A 23,764-nucleotide genomic window follows, 5' to 3' on the forward strand; every position below is an offset into this window, starting at 1 on the left:
ATAACACCAATACTGAGCCATCACTATGACTGGAAGCTATCACTATGACTGGGAGCTATCACTATGACTGGTAGATATCACTATGCCCTCGAGCTATCAACATGACTGGGAGTTATCACAATGAACTGGAGTTATCAATATGACCATGAGCAATCACTATGACTGTGAGTTATCACTATGACTGAGCTATCACTATGACTGGTGGATATCACTATGACTGGGAGCTATCACTATGACTGAACTATCACTATGACTGGGAGCTATCACTATGACTGAGCAATCACTATGACTGGGAGCTATCACTATGACTGAGCCATCACTATGACTGGGAGATATCACTATGCCCTCGAGCTATCAACATGACTGGGAGTTATCACAATGAACTGGAGTTATCAAATCACTATGACTGGGAGCTATCACTATGACTGGAAGCTATCACTATGACTGAGAGCTATCACTATGACTGGCAGATATCACTATGAATGGGAGCTATTACTATGACTGAGCCATCACTATGACTGGGAGCTATCACTATGACTGAGAGCTATCACTATGACCGGCAGATATCACTATGACTGGTAGCTATCACGATGACTGAGCCATCACTATGACTGGGAGCTATCTCTATGACTGGGAGCTATCACTATGACTGGTAGCTATCGCTATGACTGGTAGATATCACTATGCCCTGGAGCTATCAACAAGACTGGGAGTTATCACTATGAACTGGAGTTATCAATATGACCATGAGCAATCACTATGACTGGGAGTTATCACTATGACTGGGAGTTATCACTATGACTCAGCTATCACTATGACTGGGAGCTATCACTATGACTGGAAGCTATCACTATGACTGAGAGATATCACTATGACTGGCAGATATCACTATGAATGGGAGCTATTACTATGACTGAGCCATCACTATGACTGGGAGCTATCACTATGACTGAACTATCACTTTGACTGGTAGATATCACCATGACTGAGCTATCACTATGACTGGGAGCTATCACTATGCCCTGGAGCTATCAACATGACTGGGAGTTATCACTATGAACTGGAGTTATCAATATGACCATGAGCAATCACTATGACTGGGAGTTATCACTATGACTGGGCTATCACTATTACTGGGAGTCTATTATCACTATGACCTGGAGCTATCAACATGACTGGAAGCTTTCACTATGACTGAGCTATCACTATGACTGGTAGACATCACTATGACTGGGAGCTATCACTATGACTGAGAGCTATCACTATGACTGGCACATATCACTATGAATGGGAGCTATTACTATGACTGAGCCATCACTATGACTGGGAGCTATCTCTATGACTGGGAGCTATCACTATGACTGGTAGCTATCACTATGACTGAGCTATCACTTTGACTGGGCTATCACTATAAGTGGTAGTTATCACTATGACTGGGCTATCACTATTACTGGGAGTCTATTATCACTATGACCTGGAGCTATCAACATGACTGGGAGCTATCACTATGACTGAACTATCACTATAACTGGGAGTTATCACTATGACTGGGCTATCACTATTACTGGGAGTATATTATCACTATGACCTGGAGCTATCAACATGACTGGGAGCTATCACTATGACTGGGAGCTAGCACTATGCCCTGGAGCTATCAACATGACTGGGAGTTATCACTATGAACTGGAATTATCACTATGACTGAACTATCACTATGACTGGGAGCTATCACTATGACTGGGCTATCACTATTACTGGGAGTCTATTATCACTATGACCTGGAGCTATCAACATGACTGGGAGCTATCACTATGACTGGGAGCTATCACTGTGACTGAGCTATCACTTTGACTGGGCTATCACTATAAGTGGTAGTTATCACTATGACTGGGCTATCACTATTACTGGGAGTATATTATCACTATGACCTGGAGCTATCAACATGACTGGAAGCTTTCACTATGACTGAGCTATCACTATGACTGGTAGATATCACTATGCTCTGGAGCTATCAACATGACTGGGAGTTATCACTATGAACTGGAGTTATCAATATGACCATGAGCAATCACTATGACTGGGAGCTATCACTATGACTGGGCTATCACTATTACTGGGAGTATATTATCACTATGACCTGGAGCTATCAACATGACTGGGAGCTATCACTATGACTGGGAGCTATCACTATCTATCACTATGACTGAGAGCTATCACTATGACTGGCAGATATGAATATGACTGGGAGCTATCACTATGACTGAGCCATCACTATGACTGTGAGCTATCACTATGACTGAGCCATCACTATGACTGTGAGCTATCACTATGACTGAGCCATCACTATGACTGTGAGCTATCACTATGACTGAGCCATCACTATGACTGTGAGCTATCACTATGACTGAGCCATCACTATGACTGGTAGATATCACTATGACTGAGCTATTACTATGACTGGTAGATATCACTATGACTGGGAGCTATCACTATGACTGAACTATCACTATAACTGGGAGTTATCACTATGACTGGGCTATCACTATTACTGGGAGTATATTATCACTATGACCTGGAGCTATCAACATGACTGGAAGCTTTCACTATGACTGAGCTATCACTATGACTGGTAGATATCACTATGATTGAGCTATCACTATGACTGGGAGCTATATCACTATGACTGGGAGCTATCACTATGACTGAACTATCACTTTCACTGGGAGATATCACTATGACTGAGCTATCACTATGACTGGGAGTTATCACTATGACTGGGCTATCACTATTACTGGGAGTTATCACTATGACCTGGAGCTATCAACATGACTGGGAGCTATCACTGTGACTGAACTATCACTTTCACTGGTAGATATCACTATGACTGAGCCATCACTATGACTGGGAGTTATCACTATGACTGGGAGTTATCACTATGACTGGGAGCTATCACTATGACTGGAAGCTATCACTATGACTGAGAGCTATCACTATGACTGGCAGATATCACTATGACTGGTAGCTATCACGATGACTGAGCCATCACTATGACTGGGAGCTATCACTATGACTGGGAGCTATCACTATGCCCTGGAGCTATCAACATGACTGGGAGTTATCACTATATACTGTAATTATCACTATGACGGAGCTATCACTATGACTTGGAGCTATCACTATGACTGGGAGCTATCAACATGACTAGGAACTATCACTATGACTGAACTATCACTATGACTGGTAGATATCACTATGACTGAGTTATCACTATGACTGGGCTATCACTATTACTGGGAGTATATTATCACTATGACCTGGAGCTATCAACATGACTGGGAGCTATCACTATGACTTGGAGCTATCACTATGACTGGGAGCCATCACTATGACTGAGCTATCACTTTGACTGGGCTATCACTATTACTGGGAGTATATTATCACTATGACCTGGAGGGAGTTATCACTATGAACTGGAGTTGTCAATATGACCATGAGCAATCACTATGACTAGGAGTTATCACTATGACTGAGCTATCACTATGACTGGAAGATATAACTATGACTGGGAGCTATCACTATGACTGAACTATCTCTATGACTGGTAGATATCACTATGCCCTGGAACTATCAACATGACTGGGAGTTATCACTATGAAATGGAGTTATCAATATGACCATAAGCAATCACTATGACGGGGAGTTATCACTATGCCCTGGAGCTATCACTATGACTGGGATCTATCACTATGACTGAACTATCACTATGACTGGTAGATATCCCTATGATTGAGCTATCACTATGACTGGGAGCTATCACTATGCCTGAACTATCACTTTGACTGGGCTATCACTATTACTGGGAGTTATCACTATGACCTGGAGCTATAACTATGACTGGGAGCTATCACTATGACAGAGCTATCACTTTGACTGGGCTATCACTATAACTGGGAGATATCACTATGACTGGGAGTTATCACTATGACTTGGAGCTATCACTATTACTGGGAGCTATCACTATGACTGGGCTACCACTATTACTGGGAGTTATCACTATGCCCTGGAGCTATCACTATGACTGGGATCTATCACTATGACTGAACTATCACTTCCACTGGTAGATATCACTATGACTGAGTTATCACTATGACTGGGAGCTATCACTATGCCTGAACTATCACTTTGACTGGGCTATCACTATAACTGGGAGTTATCACTATGACTGGGCTACCACTATTACTGGGAGTTATCACTATGACCTGGAGCTATCACTATGACTGGGAGCTATCACTATGACTGAACTATCACTTTGACTGGGCTATCACTATTACTGGGAGTTATCACCATTACCGGGAGCTATCACTATGACTGGGACCTATCACTATGACTGGGACCTATCACTATGACTGGGCTATCACTATGACTGGGAGTTATCACTATGACTGGGACCTATCACGATGACTGGGACCTATCACTATGATTGGGACATATCACTATGATTTGGAGCTATCATTATGACTTGGAGCTATCACAATAACTGGTAGATATCATACTGACTATAAGCTATTCCATTGATAAGGGACTCTCAGCTCTATAACAATGAAGGGGAAGATGAGGGAACTGACAAACTGAGGTAGGTTTATTATAATGTTAGCGCTATCTGTAATGTTTGGACAAAGGGAAAATCCTTAGTAAGACTAAACAAGAAGCCCAGGAGCCTTAATAGCTCACCTGGTAATTAGCTTTCAGTTCTAATTCCCGCTGAGTACCATACCAGTTTATCAAGGAAAATACCAGCTCCAAAAAGGATTACCGTAAATTTGCGGGTATCGCACTCGGGTATAGTGCGCAGGTACATTTTTGGGGTCAGATTTTGGTAAGGAAGCACTGCATGAAGTTTGAGTTTGATCGGCCCAAGGAAACTCAAGTTATCGCGCGAAAACAGATTGTCTATTTATAGTAACAGTGACCTTGACCTTTGACCATCGGACCTGAAAAGCAATCCCAAGCAAGCACTTTTGGTAAGGAAGCACTGCATGAAGTTTGAGTTTGATAGGCCCAAGGAAACTCAAGTTATCGCACAAAAACCTCTGTGCGGACGCCAACGCCAACATAGCAATACCTATGTGTCACCAGCTTTTCGCAGCCGACACAAAAATGTAGTGTTTCAATTAAAGGCTCCGTTCCATGTTAGTTGTGGTTTTTTTTATCAAATCGCTAAGCCTAGTGTGCATGTTTTTCCCGGCTCACTTTCATGTTGATCTCGCGTCACACACCAAGTGATCCATGACCTAGAATTATTTCAATATTTTAAAATGAACCATCATAAAAATAGTGTATTCTGCTTTTATTTTTTTCCCTTTGTGTAGATTTGAAGGGGATGTATTAAATGTCTACGATTCTAGTATAAACATATTTTTTATAATCCCTTTATGGTCAAATCAGCCTGTAGTTCTAACAGTGCAGTAGGGCTTCACGCCACGGCACATGTTGAGGAGTGAAAACAACATGGTTCCTCGATCGCTACTGCAAATAATTTCAATTAAACTGCAATAGAGCTATTGTTCATCAGTAATCACTGATAGAGTGTTAGCTAATTACTGCATTGTAATTTGTATTAACCGAGGTGATGAGAAGTGTCAATAATTTTCCCTGAAGCATGGCGATCCTACCTAGCCTATCGTCCGGGATCAGACGGTCGGTGGTTATGCCCTCCGGTCAACTTACCTGTAAAAATGTTACCTGTGCCCAGCTACTGTTTGTTGCCAAATCAGCAGTCATGACAACAGATAACCGATTTTAATCATTTTTTAGAGTAGGTAAAAAAAAAAGTTGTTTTTGTTATCTTCAATCTATCCTATATGACCGACGACTCCAAACAAAACTATTTAAAGGGAGGTAATCCAATATGGCGGACCTGAAACTCGAGAATGATAACCCAAGAATGACTTGTTCCTGCGTATAGTGCGCACCCCCTTTTTGACATGACAATATTTACCTAAAAAAGTGTGCACTATACACGCAAATTTACAGTAATCTGTTTGGATGTGCAAGATACTAAGAACATGAGTGAATTCTCCATGCCCAGCAATGTTGTAAATAGTAATGTTTTGGGGATCTCAACTGTTTCCATGTTATGATCCAGTGAGGTAGTATCCAAGGGTGGGTCTCACTCTGGACATCCAGGCCATTCCTGGTAGCATGAATGTTTTCTCTCTGCGTCTACCATTTGTATCTTTGGTTATACTTATAGGGTGAGATAAAATCACTAAATTCATACGGAAGGTGAATGATTTTATTGAATAACCTCTATTTCCCCTAGTATATAAAATTGTGTCCCGCTTGCTACTCTAGGATACTCCAGACCAAATTTGCTTAAAATTTCTCCATTCGTATGGAAGGATAAGAACATTAGATATTAAGCTCTATTTCCCCTATTGGGTCACACCCTCTACCCCTAAGGGTGCCACACCTACCATTTATACCAAATTTAGATGTCTCTGAACAAAATTTGTAAAAATTCCTCCCATTGGTACCAAAGGAGAAAGATATTAAAACACTTTCCTGTATTTCCCCTATTGGGCCCACCCCTTTTACCCAAAGATGGTCACCCTCTCCATTTAAACCAAATGTATTCCCCTTTGCCTACAGATGATCTAGAACAGATTAGGTGAAAACCCCTCTATTCATACAGAGGGAGAAAGGTTTTAAATCAGTTACCTGTATTTCCCCTATTAGGCCTGCCGAGGGGGGGGGGTCACAACTAGTACAAAAGGTTGTACCAGGTATATACAAAATTGAATCCCCTTCGCCCAAAGACGCTCTAGAAAAAGTTTGGTTAAAATCCCTTCATTAGTACAAAAGGAAAAGGATTTTTAATAATTTTCCCTATAACGTCCCACCTCTCTGCCCCAAAGGCTGCAGACTCAGTTTATACAAAATTGAGTTCTTTTATTGTAAGGATGCTCCATTCCATAATTTTGGTTTGAATCACTTCAATCGTACAGATGGAAAATGATTTTCCTCTGTTTTCCATGTTGTGCCCCACCCCTCTGTTTATACAAAATTGAGTCCACTTTCCCCAAAAGTCCTCTAGAATAAATCTAGTTAAAATCCCTCCATTTGTAAGGAAGGAAAACGTTTCTGGAGAGTTATCTCAATTTCCCTTATTAGGCCCTGTCCCTCTGTTCCAAAGCAGGCAACACCCTTCATTTATACAAAAATGATTTCCCATTGCCTAAAGAAGCTCTTAGAATAAACGTACTTAAAATCTCTCCATTGGAAAGGTAGGAAAAGGTTTACCTATATTTCCCTTATTGGGCCCCACCCATCTGCCCCTAGGGGGTCCATACCCTCCATTTATACAACATTGAAAACCCTTTGGCCAAGGATGCTCCAGACCAAAAATAGTCAACTTGCACTGAGCCGTGAAGGACTATTGGCATTTTAAAGGAAAAAGTTGGCTGACGCTGCCTCATGGCATAAGTTCATTTGACCCTTCGGGCCAGGTGAGCTTAAAACTTAGATCTGCTCTTCATCCCATCAGAGACGTTTAATGTGTTATATACGTCTCTGATCCCATCAGTATTTTTAAACAAATAGAATAAACTTGAAGCACTTGTGTCTGAAACTATCATAAATGACAAGGAGGTATAAGTGCAGAAAGGTTTATGTAATTATATAAAATATTATCAAATCAATGCCAACAAAATTAATTTTGTTTATGTAAAATGTGTACACGTAATATCCTCCATAAAGTGTCTTAACATCCTTTTTATGCCTCTGGAAACAATAATCATGACCACTTGGCAGGAAATTTAGCTCCAGGATCTGATTTTATAAAGCTTCATATTATGCATATACCATTTTAGGGAGAGAGCAGTTATCACTACGGTGTAATCGGGTGAATGTGACCTATATCAGCAGCGTGTAGCGAGAACAATGATTACTTCCCCGTCATTTGTAAGATAATGGGCTATTGCCAATTCATTTTCCCTCTCAATCAACAGATATCTCTGACAATATATCCAGCGCTAATCTTACACTGCGTGATGTTGCGCCCACACACACCAAGGCAAGTCCATCCAAGTACAATAATCAATTTAACTTTACCGTCAATCTGTAATGATTTTTGATTTGTCGCATTAAAACCAATTACAAAACTGTGATAGCATCAATTGCCTTCACGGACTAGGTGGGTTTTACCTGTAGCTGTGTGTCAATACCCTTAAAACTATTGTCAGGATTCTGTTGCATTTATGTATGAAAAAATAGGTGAGATATTGAATCTTTCTCAAAAGCTGTGCAGAATATATTTGCATGCAATGCATTCCTTGTACAAATAATCCAAGTAATCCACTGAAAGTTGCACAATTTAGACCAGTCAGCATAGATCATTCCATATATACGTTTATAGATCAAACATGCAGCTCAACATTTTTTTTTATTTATTACCAAATCAATGCTCAATGTAAATGAATTCTTAACCATTAAAGTTTATTTGAAATCTTTAAAGTGTTCTAGTTATTTTATTAGTGTTGAAGAAATTCTGAACTTTTCGATAAAATTAAATTCAAGAGATAAAATTTAAAAAAAATCCCTCAAATATTAAAATTGTACTTTTACATTTACCCCTAGGCAGTCAAAATTGTGACTTTTCATTAGAATACCTTTCACCTATCGTGTTATTCATATGTAAAGGTGTAATGATTCACTACCTTACATGTTTATTTCTTACAAAATCTGGAACTTATAGCAATCTTATTTTAGCACTTTCCAAGCTTTAAACATTGTGCTTATGGTTGCACTACCGTACAATACATTTCTTTGTAAAAAAATAATTGCATAATATTGTAGCATACAAATACATCACATTATTGTGCTATTAAATCTGAAAATTTGACAATGCAAAAAATGAGTTAGTTTCACTTCATCATTTCTTGCGCATATTTTTTGGCAATGTGGCAGTCGATAAAGAACTCTTTGTCTGATATGCTAAGGGTATGTTTAAAATTTGCCAGCAAAACGTCCATTTTGGATGTCAGATAGAAAATGACAGGGAAATTCTGTGTAAAAGAGTCTGGAAACATGCCTAACATAATGACGGTCTTGAAACATTGACATGCTTCAAGGCCAAATGTGACGGAGGATCTACTGTTAATCGTTTTATTAGCTATTAATTGATTCTACTCCTGTTTCTTGTTTGTATTTGTTGACTTTTAAAGTTCAGATTTTCTGACAACACCCTGCCCTGCTTAGTTCTTTGTACATGACATATGATTTTGTCCAGGGAGGTTGCACACTTAAGTTTTAAATCACACCTTTAACTTTATGGAATAAGGATGTACATACTGTCAGAGTAAAATAACTTTCCAATAGTTTGGGCCTATGACTAATTAACCTTGAAATAATGAAAAAAAAAAAGAATTGTTACAATAAAACACAGATCAAACAAAGCTTATCTTGTGCGTACATAAAAGAATAAAAGATATTTTTACAAAGGAAACTGACAAGGTATCCCAAACATCCTTGCAGTTGAAATGTTCAGAAATGTATGTAGCAACTTAGGGTTGATGGCATCAAATATTCTAGTTATAGTAACAGTGATCTTAGAAAGACTGAAATGTTGCACAAGAGAGAGATGTTTATACAGTTTATATTTTATGACAATCACTATTCAGAGAGAAAAGAAAGCCCGTAAAATTGTATTTGTAGTCATGATGACGTTGTCTTTGAACAAGAGTGTCATCTTCAAACTTGTACAAAAACTGATGTTTCTGAATGCTTATGTGATTTTTTTAATGACAAAGGGATAAGAAATGAAATTTGTGGAAATGAATGATGACAAATTAATTATATTTATTGAGCCAAGGATGTACTGTTACATCTTTAATTAACATAGTTCTCTTGATTAACCTTTTTTTGTATGTATTGACTGTACTAAGCGAAGACGCAGGTAAATCCTAAAACATCCTTCTTTTAAGAGTACATTCAGCTTATATCCACACAGGAGCAAGTTGGTTAGGATTTCAACACATTTAATCTGGTTAAATCATCTGATAAACATATTTGACCCATATGACTTAGAATACGGATCAAGATATAATTCATTTCAACAAAACTGAGAGCCGTTCTTCACAGTAAGCTACAAACCAAACACATTTTGTATCACAATAGAACATTGTTACATATGCTTATGGGGCAGAGTTTGTTCAAAGGAAGAGAAGATGAAAGAATAAAATGATGCTCTACCAAGGCACTTTGTGCCAGATGACTTAAATGTACATGAATCATCCAGGGGTTTGAATAAGATTTCAAGTTCCATGTAACCACACAAAGTAGGCGGTTAATTTCAGTGTGTTTCACAGTTACCCAATACCATTCTCTTATTTTTTCCTGAAAGTGGCTGGTGGAATATCTGTAGTAGGAGGGTATTTTTACCAGATCTCTATCTTTTGGATTCAACTGAAGGGAGGTAACTCTTATAGATCAGACTTTCTGCATTTCTTAGTACAAGTCAAGAGTTTTCTTATAAAATGCAAAAGACGTTTTTTTCTACTATATATGTATAAAAACACAATATGCATACATGTACCAGGACAAATATATAAAATGTACATATCTTCATGCATTTAATCAAATATCGTTTCACTTGGTTGATCAAAAAAAGATTGGACAAAAATACAAAGTCAAAACATGACTTGGACTAATTAATCCATATTGATATGGTATAAAAACACAAGACTATAAAAGTATCAACCATACGTAATACGTTAGTATTCTCTTCAAAGCTCCAACAATTACCCAGTATATATCTGAATACTGAACACATCAACAGAATTAACAAAACAACTTACTGATTTCCATAGTCGTTAACTACTGGCAGACTGGAATACTGTGCTGACTGCAGCTTAGCTGGACCGCCTCGGGTAAAAACGATGGTGTCTTGTCATCCCTTTCATCACTAAAAAGTAAGGAAAATTATAAAATTCTAATAATATGATAGTTATGAAAATACAGTTTGCATTGTTCTATGCAAAAAAATATTTCATTTTCTATTATAACCTCCTATGAAAACAATTCCGAAAAACTCCATGGTACCTAGCTTTGCATATGATTTTTGGAACCGATTGTAAAGATGGATGGATGGAAAACGTCCATGGACAGTTTGCATAGATCAGAGTTTTCAATTTGAGCACATAACTCTGATACACAAATTGTGATATAATAAGGATGAAAATGTAAAATTAAAAAAAATCCATCAAATACCGGGAATCCCAAAACTCTCCATGAATATTCTAACCAATTGTGGTAAAGGTGCCTGCTCATTGGTGGCCACCCATTCCAGTTCCACCACACACTTTTATTTTTCTTAGTTTCGCCCTCATAAACAACGCTATTTACAACAGGGATTCAGGTATCCCCTTGTCAGATGTACATACTTCTTGAAACAAAAGCAGGTTACACGTAAATGTGTGGTGGATATCTATCTGTCAAAATGTCTAAGTCTGGTGTCAGGGCCAGAAGTAACTCAGGCTAGCAATGGGGCCTGACCTGGATTCAAATCTGGGACCTACCGGTATACATATGAACTCAAACCAAAATTGAGCTATACCTAGCATGCATAGGTCACCAGGTCAGAAATAAAACACTATCTTCTTTTCTTATGGGAATCCCTGTCAAAACAAGATCGAAGGCAGTTGTCAGTCAAACTATTTTCAGACAAGTAGTAGTCTTTCCTAGCCGGGTTAATGCAATAATGTAGCTTCAACTGATGAGACATTTTTTTGTATACATCATGGCCGGGGCAGGGGAGGCTGGGTTAAATGGGTATCATATTAATATTAGTACAAAGTCTTTCCCAATCCTTCTTCAACAATATAGTCGGCAGGTTTTTATATAAATCATATTGTAGACAAAAACTCACATGCTGCTGTAGAATGTACTGTTACAGACATAGTTACCAATAGATTCATACAATGTCACAGCCATCCTGTTGGCAATTACTATCCTTTTTTAATATTTTTTAGACGAAGACAAGTTGACAAGGACTAAAATTCGTTGACATAGGTCTGACTTCAGGCTCACTATCAGTGCATTTCCTTACCGAAGAAGCAAACAATGTTATAACAGAAATTTGTCACAATAAAATGTTATAACTGAAAAAAATCGTCTGCTACAGTTAACTCGTTAGTTGTCGTTTTAAATTTTTGTTGCGGCCTGTCAATCATAAAATCTGCTTATTTTCATACTATTCTAGTAAGGTTTATCGCAATGTCAAGTTAACGTGATAAATTTTGATTTGAGACAACCTAAATCACAATCTTTTTTATAAATACAAGATACCTTCGTCTTTTCTCTCCTGAGCACCGGCTTTGTTCCGGTTCTAGAGGTGGATCTCACAAGGTATTTGATTGGTCAATGTTTATATACAGTGCCAATACTGTCCAATCAAAAATGCCGTTGTTTGTACTCTGACGGGCCGGCTGAACTTTCTGTTTCCGGAATTACATCGAACTGTTTACGCTGAAAATTTTAGGAATCCGCCGACATCTGTGTGAATTAAGGAAATTTAATATTTATTCAAGATGAAATCGTTTTTGGGGAACTTCGTTCTATTCTTGTTACTCGTATTACCATCAACATTGCTTTTGTTTGGAAATGGTAAGTGCCTAATTGTTTATGACACTAACCGGCTTACGATATTTTTACCTACGTGGCACCTGTTGATGCTACCGAAATAGGGTAAAGTGTGGTTATTGGTTAAACTTCACTTTGAAATTGGTGTAGATTTCGTTGACAATTTAAAGGATTTGACTTAAACGTCATGACATTAAAGAAAATTCGCGAGGAAACCGCGATTTTCTCTCACAAACATCTGTAAAGAAGTTGACATGTCAAGCTGATAACCCAGATTGTAACGAATGTTTCAGTAGGCGTATTTATAAAACTTTGGTGTCAATTTTGATATTTTCACTCCCTCTTTCTGAAATTAATATAAGTGAAGCTCTTTGTGTACACATATTATGTACTTGTAAACCATGACGGTTTCACCACTGAAACAAATTGAATGATAAGGTATACACGTATGGTTGTGAAATAAGGATTTCTTCTAACTCTTGCCTCAAAATTCTGTAAAGATCCTTACCTTTACCAGTTTATAAGTCATATAATGAGACGGGTAAGAAAACTCAAAAGTAATACATGGAGTACTTTTTCTGAATGATTTGCGTTACATATTGATTTATAAATAGCATGCTCTATCGCTGAGCTAAAGGTAAATTCCCTACAGCTGACGCTTGTAAGGCAACCTATTTAATCCACATCTATTACACTATTCCCCCCCCCCTTTTTTCAAACATCAACCAAGGTCCTTTGACTCCCCTCCAAGGGTTCTCCTACCTTGAACGGGGAGGGTCAACGGCACTAATCTCTAATAGGACAAGGATTAATAGTGATAAAAGATAGTGCTGTGGCTGGGGCTCGAACCCGCGACCCTTGGCTCTCCAGCATGATGTTTTATCGCTGAGCTAAAGGGAAATTCCCTACAGCTAACGCTTGTAAGGCAACCTAATGAATCCACATAGATCTATTGTACCAACAGGAAAATCTGGGGAACTCTTTGCACTTCTGGTGAAGAACTGTTTGGAAATGTCTTATTTTTTCAATCATTTAGTAATCCAATCAATAACGGTGGATTCATGGCAAATCTTTGAATATGCGTAAATGAATTTGTCAGCATATTTAAACTAGTGGAAGGAGAACCGTAAATCAGTTTTCTTATAATATGAACTTTCAGTCTGTGGCAATTCAAGTGTAATTATTTCAATAGAGGCCAAACAAATTTAAATGAGTATGAAGATATCGGTTTTACATAATTATGCAGTCACAATTCAGTACTGTATATTTTGTATTGATAATTTGATTATACAATTTTGTTATGGTAAATGTAAATCTTGCTATCGGTAGCTAGGTATAAGGAATCTGACTTTAAGCACTTGTGTGCGGAAAATTCAGGTAAAATTCAAGTCTTGGGAAATATAAAGATTTCTATACTAAACAAAAAAACGCTTTCATCAACATCTGGTTCCAATTCTTTTGGTAAAACGTCTACTCTAGATAAGCAAACGGGAAATAAAAAGAAAAAGCAGTACGTAAAGCGACTGGAGACGTGGAGCTACCTATTACTAAAATAATAGCAGCTTGCTTCTTTGTGGAATGAGAGAAAATTTTCACCTGCTGACACCTGCTGATCTCTAAATGATAAAATAAGGGTCTTCTATCAAAAGTGGGATTTCACCTATATTTTTTTGTATTGCGTGCTGATCATGATGTGACATCTATAGAAATTTTCTATTTTAATACAGGAAATGCAGGGGGTCTAGTTGCCAATGCTGACAATAATGACCACGGCGATGCCATGGAGGGAGAAGAGGATGACGATGCTGCTGTGGAAACTGAAGAAGCTGGAGAGGAAGAAGGTGCAGCAGTAACAGAGACGGAAAAGACTGATGATGAGGAAGAAGAGGAAGAAGTTGAAAAAGTGAAACCGTCAGAGGATGCTGATGCTGTCATCTTGTTCACCAAACCTGTTGATACCACAGGTAAAACAAGAAAGATTTATAGTCTTCCACCCTCTGATGGGTGAATACATTTTTCCTTTTCTCATATCCTGTTGACCCTTTTATGTATATAATGCAATTCAGTCAACCTTGGGATGAGAAAAGGATTTCTCTTACCCTGGACAGGTATATCCACACTTTTACTGGTGTGAGATTTCCTCGTCTCACCTAGACTGCATTCCCCTATTCATAACAATGGTATGACGTCACTTCAACCCTGAATTTATCCTGTGACATTAACATTACATTTTGTATATGATACACAATGGGTGAACAGGGTAAGAGAAAAATAATCATTCACCCCCTTGTGGGTGAGATAGTGGAATCTCCCCCCTCTGGTTGAGATTCCCCCTATCACCCCAGGGGTATGAGAGATTCTATTAATCTTGCACTGGAAAAAGTATGTATACACCTGTAGAAGAAAAATAGGAATTGATGCTCATGATGATGGTTAAAATCAGACATACTGGTACTACATATACTCTTGTGGATTTACAAATGATGTCCTTTAGGCTGAGTATGCTTTCATTCCATCCATTAGCTACCATTTTCTTGTTACCTTGAAGTAGTTATACAGTTTTTTTTATCAAATATCTTGCATTTTGTGTGGTAGGAACCATTACAAAGCACATCTTAAAATGGAGACTTGACGAGAGTTATGTCCCTTTGTGATTTAGTACCTATCGATGCAGGACATTACCATTGGATTGATTGCACTAACGTAATACTTACGGGTTAACATTATTGTGCAAGACATTCATGTCTGCACTATATTAAAAACTAGCCAAAAAGATCTTAAGATTCCGTTTGAATGTGCCATTGTTAAAGTCTTGTGGTTCAATATCAAAATAATCAAAACTCATTCTTTAAATTTATGTTGCATCCTTATTGCATTTGAATCTCTTTCACTTACATTTATTTTACCAGTGTATTCTAATGTTGATCTATAATAAGGCGGCAGTGACATGTTTTCAAATAACATCAAGTTCAATTAATATCACTGGCATATAGTGCTTTGCTACGCAGTTCTTTTGTTTTTCATATTCAATTGATTTCTTGACTTTTGATGATCAGATAAACTTTTCTTCCAAAGAGCTTTGAAGAATGGGGTTATTGAAAATCAAAAGTAACTCCATCTGGTGTTATTTACATATGACTATGAACATCCTTTCATTTCAGTATATATTGGTTTAAGATTACACTTGTGACAATTCCTGCCTTTCTAATTCAGATCTCCCTGCTGGTCAATTGGTGAGGTTCCTTGTTGGATTCACAAACAATGGCGAAAAGACCTTCACTGTGGAAACTTTGGAGGCGTCCTTCCGCTACCCACAAGATTATAGTTTCTACATCCAGAATGTAAGTATTGGATGCATTCTAGTCCTACTGATAAAATGGTCTCAAATTTATCATGATTCACTGAACAAATGTTGCTTGGAACATAAAAAAAAAAAAAATAATCTTATTACCAGTATCTAACTACATCAATGTTGTACATGTACATTCAAATGAGGATATAGCTCAGCTGGAACAAGTAAAATCAAAAGGGGAAACAGGTGTAAGTGTCTTGAAATATCACCAGTACAAATCTATTTATGTTATATGCCCAGTCAGTAGTTTAATATGCATGCTTCAGCAGTCAATACGTTTTGTATGTCAGCTTGAGAAGTTGTTTATTATAGTGTCCCTCCCGAGCAGCTGGTACTATCTTGGAGCATTTGGGAATGACTTCTGTTAATGGACTTTGTCAAGGGAAGGTTTTCTACTGCTTAAAAAAAAAAAAAGTTTCCAGATATTTGGATCAGTGTGTATACAATGCTTTACTGGAGTGACACTAGTTTTTAACAGACATGTCAAGCATTCAGGAAGAGTTTGGCATGTAGGGCAGTTTAACTCCTGTATAGAATGGTGTCTGCATGGGTACCATCTCCATACATAATTGAAGCAAATAAAAACCATTGATAACAAAGTTAAAAAGGGAAAGATTTAATGTGGTTAATTGTTGTTTTTATTTTATAGTTCACCACGGCCACATACAATGCTGAGGTTGAAAACAACAAACAGGCCACTTTCGAGTACGGGTTCACCCCAAGTGACACATTTGCATCTCGACCTTTTGGACTGACTATTCTCCTCAACTACAAAGATGATGTAAGTTGGCTGTAAAAGGTATTTTTCTAAAATCTGCTATGCAAGTTGCAGCAAGCAAAAAAACATTTTGATAACTCATTTTTTTTTTTTTGAGATTTACTATAAGAAATTTACGATGAAAACTTTTAATTTTGATATCTTTGTAAAATTTAAGTGATAGGACCAAATTAACACCATTTTATGCTATATTAAATATTTCATAATTGCTTCCTTGTCGGTAAAGTGCTTCCTGCGCTTGTAATATAAAAACCGTTTTTTTTGTGTGAAAAGGAACCTTCTATTTGTGATCAGAGTTAATATTCATTTATTGTCATCTGAGTTCTCCCCTAGCCATTTAGCTGATAGGGCTCCGTATCAGCTTCAGTTTGAAATCCTCCCTGTCGTATCAGCTCAATTGACCCGTATCACCTTGGACTATAAACCGCATCACCTTGTTACTTTTACTGAAGGGGGTCTTTTTACACAAGAAATTGACACTGGTTAAATAACAAGGCTGACCTAAGTCCAGCACTAACCCCACACTGGCCAGTTGCATGATAGGCGTATCACTACAGGAGTCCTGTAATTAGTGGGGAGGGGGACTGGACGGGAGCCCACAGGGGTCCAGCAAGCGTGCTCACTGGAGCCTAAAGCAATTACCACCAGATCTTTTTAGCATGGTCAATAGGTGATTAATTGAGGTAATCTGTAGGATTAACAAACAAACACTTGATTCAGCTATTATACATTAATTTACTCGCATATGATTGCATTTGACAACGCTAAAGCTAGTGTGTGTATTCAGTTAGTGATGGTCGCCATCTTGGATTGTGTAAAGTACAGACCGGAAAGCGGAATGAAAATCTGGATTTGTTGTTTTTAAGGAAGGGGCCCAAATAAAAATGCTATTTTAATCTTTGATCAAATTTACTGACAGCAATATTTTAATACAGTTTTAGAGGAGATAAAAACACTACATTTCATTTAAACATTTTCTCTAACAATTATAGGAACTGTGATATGAATTTTTTTATGTAAGTGTTTCCCCCTAGGTAACATAAACAGCTTTTAAATAAATATATTGCTTCTTTAAATTGTTTTAAATAGAGATAAAACTAAGGGATGCGAATGTAGAGATAAGAAACAAATGTCATATCTATTATTCAATGTACAAAACGCAAACACCTTTCTGGTTTTTTTAAATATTTTTTTTAGAATATTAAGACATAAGGAACAGTTATTTATTTCTATGGTTTTAAAGTTTATCAAAAGTTTGTGAAATAAAAGTACTTATTTAAACAAAAACTAAGGGCCACATCTACCTGACAATGACTACCCAACTATATATAACAAGTTAACAATAATGTATGGCTTAATTCCATTTTCAAAATTTGTCCTTCAATGTCATATTGTTTTTTCAGTTAATCATTAGGTGTGGCCACAACATCGAATTAATTTTATGTATTTTTTGCAACTAAAGGCTTTCTTTAAGATTTGCAAGAATAACATGAAAGAATAAGATTGCACTGCGTCTTCATTGTGATGTTGTATGTAGTTATAGGACCTTTCATTACTTAATTGTATAAGCTTGACCAACAAATGAGAACAAGATATTTAAACTACTGTTTTTCAGGCTGGAACCCAATACCAACACGCTGTATATAACGACACCGTGAACATCATAGAACCTGATGAGGGCTTGGATGGAGAAACGTAAGTGGTAGAGTCGTTTTTATACTTTGATGAAACATTAGAAATTAATTGTGATTATGAAGATGCTCTGTTGATTTGATTAACTCATTAACCCCTGAAATTTCATAATGAACTATTCCAACCTTTGTGTTGGAAAGGTTCAAATGTGTCTTAAGGGTGAATGAGTTAAAGTGGAATATCACCTCCCTTAAAAATGGTTTTTGTACAATTCTACATTTATGAAAAAATAATGACGCTGCTGCAGTGCAATATGGGAATTATTTTTATACCAGAATACTGGAATACTAAATGCTGTCGGTTATATTGAAAGATTCTAATTACTAGTGTAGGAGTGTTGTTGAATGATGTGATGTTTCAAACTGAGACAGAACTATGAGACTAGTGCCCCAACCAAGAGCAATAACCTTTTTGATCAACATTATCAGGAAACAATCCAGTCCAAATAGTATCCCTTTTATAGGTAAATTTTCCCCGTCGAAAAATGCAACACTCTCTCTGAACTCGCCTCGTGAGCTTGAAAAAATATTTTTTTGTAAACAAATCCTAGAATCTATACGTTTTTCCATCTGGTTTATATGCATTTAAGAACTTTGTTAGTTAAACAAAATCACTAATATTGCAATCTGTAGTCATGTACATTTAGGAAGAAATGATTCCAGGTATTAATATCTTGAATTTTGATTAAATTGTTGTTGGCAGAACTTATAGGACATATCCTCATACATTATAAGCGTAGAGAACATCCTGCCAAATTATAGTTACTTTTGTGACATTTCATGAAGTAATTACCTACCGGTATCTGTTCTGAAGTGAAATTTTTACCAGGTCTCGAAGCAAAGTGTCTCGTGCAAAACAACACATGAAGATATTTTTGCCTTGCTGAATGTCCTGTTTTGTTTTCTCAGATTCTTCATGTACCTGTTCCTGATTGCCATTGCTATCCTCCTCATCGTTGTAGCCCAGCAGTTTTTAGGGTCAATTACAGTAAGTTTGCTTGTATAACTTGTAACAATAAGTCAACTCCTTTTAACTTTGAGCAGTAAGTCTGCTTCTTTCATGGTTTGTAATGATTCAGTCTGTTGGCATCCAAGACAAGTCTTCTATATAGATCAACTATAACCTTTAAATATATTGTATGTTTTTACTTGTCAAAATGTTTGACATGTTGTCGATATGTGATTTATTTGTTTGATGCTGCAATGTTTGTGAATTGCAGAAAAAGCGTCTTTTAAAACCTCGACAACCTGTAGAGATGGGTACACAGAACTCCGATATCGACTTCGACTGGATCCCAAAGGAAGCACTTCAAATGAGTAAGTTTCTTAACAGGAACTAGGCAAACTATGTGTTCAGCTGATTACCAGAGTGAATGTGCATTCTGATTGTTTTCTTTTTATCTGCCACTCAAGGATATATAGTCTCTAGACATCCAACTTGAGTAGAAAGTCAAATATTTCCTGGCTTGTCTGCTGAGGATTCCCACTCTCCTTGATAAATATTTCTCTCACCTGTCACAGGCGTGTCTCCCATCTTTTAGCCGGGAAAGATCAGCTTGTCACCCCCTAGGGGGAGATAGCCTCATGCCGATTAGCACGTTTCTATTGTGACGTCATTAAAATGCGTCACCGGTAATTGTGACGTCATCAAAGTGAATGACGATATTCATACCCCAGATGTGTTTTTGTTTACAAACTTGGTAGATTATTGTTGATGGAGTTGTGACTAAAATAAAAAGATGAGAGAAAAATAATCATCCCCTACCTTGAGGGTGTAACGGAGAAATCTCCAACCCTCAGAGTGATTTTTATACGCCTGCAAATTTGACGAGAGTATTATGGTATGGCGTTGTCCGACAGTCCGGCCGGCGTAAACTTTTGTTTGTCCGGCAATCTCCTCCTACATTTTTCGACCAATCTCTTTGAAACTTGGTATACATTATAACCATGGTATGAAGTTGTGTCTCTCTTAAAAAAAATTTGATTCAAAAATATTTGCAAAAGTTATTGCCCTTTGTTTATTTCAGTATTTGATTTTTGTACGTCAATCTCCTACATTTTTAGACCGATCTCTTTGAAACTTAGTATACATTATAACCAGGATATGAAGTTGTGTCTCCCTTAAAAGAATTTTGATTCGACAATATTTGCAAAAGTTATTGCCCTTTGTTTATTTCAGTATTTGATTTTTGTCCGGCAATCTCCTTCTACATTTTTCGACCGATCTCTTTGAAACTTAGAATACATTATAACCAGGATATGAAGTTGTGTCTCCCTTAAAAGAATTTTGATTCGATGATTTTTGCAAAAGTTATTGCCCTTTGTTCATTTCAGTATTTGATTTTTTTATCCGGAGATTTTCTCCTACATTTTTATAGCATGTCAGCTAACCACTCTTTGAATGATGCAGATCTTATTTCAATGTAAGAAAGTATATGACACTTTATGGCATTCAACGGGCGTATATTGTTCCGCCCCGCGGTACTCTTGTTGTTGGTTGTCTAACCCTCGGCCTCAGGTTAGACAACCAAAAACATCACCCCTCGGGTAGAGATTTCTCTGTCACCCTCTCAAGGTAGGGGAAGATTCTATTAGTCAACAACAGATGCATCAGATATTGGTGTTGTTTTGGCCTGTTTTACATAATGTCAAATGATGTGCTGATGTACAGCTGCCTGAAACTTCAGTGCTCTGCATTTATAACGTATGATTTTGTTCATACTTAATTGTAAATGGATTTAGTGAATAGTCTACATTTTGAATAAGAGCGTATCGTCCATATACAATAAAACAAGATTGCTACCAATGATTAAGAGTGACCAAGATTTTACAGGTTAAAACTTCTGTTCTGCTGATCTGATTTTGCTCATCATTTGGTCGTAACTGGTCTTTGTAGATAACATATGTTTGTATTTTTTTTTATTTCCAGTGTTTAAAATCCAAAACAATTACTCTGGACATTATTTGGCAATTATGGGTGATATATATAGTCGGGCACATGGCAGGGCCTTTGCTGAGGAGCTGTTGGTGTTCTAGTTAACTGTTAATTTGTTTACTTTAAACTTCCAATTTTTATGTATTTTGATTTTCATTTCATTCACATAATGGCTAGCTTACAATACATTGTACACATATTTATTTTCTTGTTCTCTATTTTCAGACACCTCCCCAAAGCGATCCCCAAAGCAATCACCGAGACAGAGGAGGAGCAAGAGAACCGCCGGGTCCGGCGAAGAGTAATGGTAGAACTCCTCTGTCTCATAGAAGTCGCTCTCCAACTTAGGTCACTGATACCCGTACACCGGGAATACAATAGCTTTGTCGACTGTAAAGCAGTTATAAAATTATTCACAAGAAACCATGTCTATCTTTAGTTTGCCATCAAATCTAGATCTCTTTATAAGCATTTTGTTAGATTAAATGGTGCAAGGATGTATGTAGGAGAAAGGTGGTGATGAGTTTGATACCTCGTAAATTTTTAAATGCATTTTGAGTTTGTGAGATGATATAAATAATAATAAAGTATTGTGATGAAAAATTCCAAGTCCTCATTCCAGAATGCTTGCAATTTTCGTTATTGCTCAATCCAATGTAATGCTTTAAAACTTGTTCAAAACCATTGGCCTCACTTTGGTTATACATGTAATACTATTTACTAGCTCTTTACTATGCAATGTGAAATGTCATTGTTCGGCAACACTCTGGACCTGGTGGACTGGATCTTGAAAAACTATCCAGTATACCCAAATCTGTCGGTACAATTGTGCTAGTATCATTTATGTTAAAGAAGATCTGTACTAATATTAAACGATTTGCAGGTACAAGTTTTGACTCAGTCATCCTAAGATGACATTTAATGTGAATATGTGAGGTCAATGGTGTTTGATGATGAGTTAACTTTCTGAGTGAGAGTTTGTGTGGTGAGAGAGTTGATGGTAATGGGACTATGCATGTGTACAAAAGCTGCAAAAGTATGGTAACTGGGGATAGAAAACTTGTGTTTTGTAAAAATTGTGTCTTGACATGACTTGTGATATATTTAATCTAAATTAATTTTTGTGATGTACAGTACAGGTTTATACTAGAAATATTCATACAATGCTGCAATATTTTTAATTGGATACAGAACTATTTGGAGTGATTTTCTCAATTTTCATTTCTCTCTGTTTCTAAGACATCAGTTAAAGGCAAACATTTTTATGTCTAATATTTACACCCAAAATGATTTCAAGTTTTGTAATAATGCAGGGGTTGGTTTCTTCAATGATTTTATTGACTTCTAGTCGAAGCTGTGTGTTATGTGGGAAATGAGCGTCAGCAGATGTAGACTTATGATGTTAACCTGTAAGTCTAAAAGTATTTTGTATTGTTCCACATTTCAGGAAATAAAACCATTTTTTTTTTCATAACATTCTTTGTTGTGTTAATCTGTGACAGTGGAAAATGTTAAAACCATACTTGAAGAATTGATATTTGTGGTCTATGTATGAAATTAAGATCCATGAACTTCAATATTTATCATATTTATCCAGGGAGGCACTTAAATTGATTTGCTGCTAAAGGGGAGGTTGTGTCTTGCGCTAATGATAACTTTAGTGTTGAAAGTCCTACAAACAAATATTTATGGATGGCGACATAGACCTGTCTCCATATTCAGGTAAATAACTTTTAACACAAATACATGTGTGCAATTATATTGTCATTTTAATGTTGCTATTCTCTGTTGCTTTTTATGCCTAATTAAGACGGGACATACCTGGTATTATGATGTGGTATTCCAGGTTGTCACTTCCTTCAAGTGCTGAATTTCAACATGGCATCAGTATTTCTTGTCGAGTTTGTAAAACCTGGTATGAAGAGGATGAAAATGGCCTGTTCATCCTATTTGAGAGATAAATTTGTACAAGCACTCGCAAAGGATAGATTTTAAGTGTCATTTCTCATTATGAAATATTAACAGTAGGCTGCACATCCACCGATATCGCCTGCTTTTGCAAAAGTGACCAGCTGGACTGGCCATTAATAGGTAGGCCCATTAGGAATACATGTATTCCAATCACATGATACACCTGCCTAATGAGCACAAATTGGACAGGTTGTAGCACTATTCAGCCCTTTCTTTAGGGGATAGATTGATCTTTAATTACTAAAAGTATTCCCAGTAGTCCAGCCACTCCCATTAACCGACAGGTAAAATTTCTTCTAAAATTTGAAGTGGTTGGACTTTTTCAATGGTGTATCTATCGTCTCAATCAGGGGTGTGAGCATGCAGTTATTTCAGTATGAAGTCGATGTTGTGACTGG

At 37.1% G+C, this 23,764-nt stretch overlaps 2 protein-coding genes across 2 annotated transcripts in view; one reads left to right on the forward strand and one right to left on the reverse strand.

Annotated features, from left to right (window-relative positions):
- Positions 1-12,383, reverse strand: part of LOC110443750 (ataxin-1-like) — a 119,205-nt gene extending 106,822 nt beyond the window's left edge. Inside the window, exons 1-2 of the mRNA XM_021488148.1 lie at positions 12,346-12,383; positions 10,857-10,963 (exon numbers count right to left, since the gene is read on the reverse strand). Coding sequence (XP_021343823.1) covers positions 10,857-10,866 — 10 coding nt within the window. The 5' untranslated portion in view covers positions 10,867-10,963; positions 12,346-12,383. The remainder of the gene's footprint in view (positions 1-10,856; positions 10,964-12,345) is intronic.
- A 68-nt stretch (positions 12,384-12,451) lies between these two features.
- LOC110443768 (translocon-associated protein subunit alpha-like) lies at positions 12,452-22,871 on the forward strand. The gene is made up of 8 exons (XM_021488175.1): positions 12,452-12,663; positions 14,367-14,603; positions 15,853-15,980; positions 16,641-16,772; positions 18,385-18,464; positions 19,370-19,448; positions 19,681-19,777; positions 21,621-22,871. The coding sequence occupies exons 1-8, from the start codon at positions 12,588-12,590 to the stop codon at positions 21,698-21,700; spliced, it is 909 nt and encodes a 302-aa protein (XP_021343850.1). The 5' UTR covers positions 12,452-12,587; the 3' UTR covers positions 21,701-22,871.
- The last annotated feature ends 893 nt before the right edge of the window (positions 22,872-23,764 follow it).

Source organism: Mizuhopecten yessoensis, unplaced genomic scaffold (genome assembly GCF_002113885.1).
Source record: "Mizuhopecten yessoensis strain PY_sf001 unplaced genomic scaffold, ASM211388v2 scaffold1961, whole genome shotgun sequence".
Lineage (NCBI taxonomy): Eukaryota > Metazoa > Mollusca > Bivalvia > Pectinida > Pectinidae > Mizuhopecten > Mizuhopecten yessoensis.